The sequence below is a fragment of the Sclerotinia sclerotiorum genome, genomic scaffold, assembly GCF_000146945.2.
Source record: "Sclerotinia sclerotiorum 1980 UF-70 scaffold_17 genomic scaffold, whole genome shotgun sequence".
In the NCBI taxonomy this organism is placed as follows: Eukaryota; Fungi; Ascomycota; class Leotiomycetes; order Helotiales; family Sclerotiniaceae; genus Sclerotinia; species Sclerotinia sclerotiorum.
Window position 1 is genome coordinate 620,800 of NW_001820819.1, and position 2,424 is coordinate 623,223.

The 2,424-nt window shown below is 42.1% G+C and overlaps 1 protein-coding gene across 1 annotated transcript; it reads right to left on the reverse strand.

Annotated features, from left to right (window-relative positions):
• Positions 1-755: 755 nt before the first annotated feature.
• SS1G_11179 (predicted protein) lies at positions 756-1,882 on the reverse strand (the record flags this gene model as incomplete). The annotated part of the gene is made up of 6 exons (XM_001587887.1): positions 756-902; positions 959-1,278; positions 1,337-1,464; positions 1,515-1,537; positions 1,640-1,674; positions 1,810-1,882. The coding sequence occupies 6 exons, from the start codon at positions 1,880-1,882 to the stop codon at positions 756-758; spliced, it is 726 nt and encodes a 241-aa protein (XP_001587937.1).
• Positions 1,883-2,424: the final 542 nt, after the last annotated feature.

The following is a 2,424-nucleotide window of genomic DNA, read 5'->3' on the forward strand; positions in this document are numbered from 1 at the left end:
CCTCTACACAAAAAATCCCACCACTATACCCATTTACCCACCAAACCCAAACCCAATCCAACATACATACAATTAATGTACCCACAAAAATACATAATCTCCACTCATCTCATCAGGGTCCATCAGGGTTTTCAGAGAGGGGCATTTTTTCCCCTTCTTTTTTTCCTTCTTTTTTCCTTTTCGGAGATACACGTTGGACCCGAGCCGTTTCATCATAAAGATAAAGATGTAAGATTGACGCGTCGCGGGTCCGATAAATTTTGGTTTTTACAACTCTTATCATAATCATACTGGTGTAATCAGAGATAATAGATAAACATTTCAATCATTTCAATAAAAGCAAGTAAATTTCAAACATTTTCATTCTGCTTAAACCAGGCTGTCGTTGACCTTCTGTACAAGTACAACATAATCTGATATCAATCGCTACCAATCCCTATAGATCCCCAACTAGCATTCTCCCCAACGCCCATCCATTCCATCAGTCCAGTCCCATTGAATACAAAATCCTATGAAGCTGAACCAACAATACAAAGTTTCCTAGTACCTGTAATTGTCAAAAGTAACATCAGACAATTACTTTGTACATATTCTCAGAACCATAGCATAGCTTCGGAATAAGAAAAATCCACAAATAATAACACTAACAAACGCGGTCCCTTCTCGCGTGATATTCCTTTCCACAAACGCCTTATTAACAAAAGAAACTTGGTAGATCATCATTAGAAAGAAGTGCCCATTTATGTACGAAACATTTATGCAGCAGCCTTCTTAGGGGTGGTTTTCTTGGTAGCTGTCTTTTTAGGAGCAGCAGCCTTCTTGGGACCATCGCTCTTGGTCTTGGTAACACGTCCAGATGCTGTCTTCTTGAGGACAGTTGGGTTTTCAACTACAGCTGGCGCCTGTTGTTCGTTGATTAGTCGTATATTCATGCATCAGTATATGTAAGACAACTTACAGCCTTAGGGGCGGCAGCCTTCTTTGGCTTGGCAACAGATGCTTTCTTCTCTTTAGGCTCCTTTGGCTCCTTGGTGGCAGCAGCCTTGGGTTTAGCGGCAGCTTTCTTTGGGGCAGCCTTTGGCTTAGCAGCGGCATCACCAGTCTTTTCCTTCTTCTCCTTTGGCTCCTTTGGCTCCTTGGTGGCAGTTGCCTTCTTTGGGGCGGCCTTCTTAACGGCGGGTTTCTTCTCAGTGGTCTTCTTCTCGGTGGCAGCCTTCTTTGGTTTATCGGCGGGGGCCTTCTTGGCCTTTGGTGCAAGCTTAACAGTGCCGGAGGAACCTGCAGAGGAAGGATTAGATATATACATTATGGTATGATGCGCAGATGAAAGACATACCCTTTGGCATAATGAAAACCTCCTTTGCGACACCAGCCTTCAAAGCGCGGTTGAAGAGAGAATCGAACATGCTATCACTAGCATTGATTTTGTTATTGGCCTTGAGGTACTTCTTGAGTTGGATACGGCTATGTTGATATCAGTATGAGATTCGTGATGGCAGAGATGAACAATGGACGCGTCGAATATCGATTGCGGAAACTGGTGCGAGATATAAGGAATCATACCTAGATCCATTGCGCTACATAATGATGTTAGCATATGTTTGAAACGTCGACGTGGAAGGGAGAAATAAGAACATACCTCTTTCAAGTTGATGATAGCATCAATGATCATGTCTATTGTGACGCGTCAGTAATTGATATATGGAAAAATGAAGCTCCACATCCAATGCATTAGATGCAGGCGACCACGATCATGTATACATGATATGTATGCGACGTGGTGTTGTGGATTCAGAAGCTGTTCCTTACCTTGGTAGCTGGCATGATCGGATGGGGCAGCTTTGGCTTTGGGAGCAGCAGAAGAAGCGGCCTTTGGTGGCATTTTGATTGATGTTGGTAAAAAAAAAAGTGATAGGTTGTTTGTTATAAAAGTTAAGAAAATGAACAAGAAGTCTAAAAGACTTTATTTCGATATTTGATTGGATTTGAGTTTATCGTTGTGTAAAACTTGGTAGTGTGTTGAAAGACAAAAGAGGTTCCAAAAGTTCGTGTTTGGGGAGCGGGGGGTGGTTTGTTTATGTAGAGGCGAAAGAAGGCCTTGGTGATCTTTCCACAGCTGTGATGGAATTATATCAACTAGTCCGAATTAAGCTATAATTGTAAAAAACGCAAACGGAAGGCATTTTAAATTCTAATTTCACGGAATCTAATTGGGTTAAAGGAGGGAAATGGAGAGTTTAGTTCAATCTGTCTAATGCCCCCTCAAACTTTCGCCTTGATCATGCGACCCCAACTCAACCTACTCGAATTTTTTCGCTCATTCCCACTTCCCCCTCTCAACTTTAGGAATCTGCCACACTTTCTTTCTCTTTCTTGTTCTTTTATCTGAGGAGAGCAGCAAGTCATTTGTATTTCATCATGCTA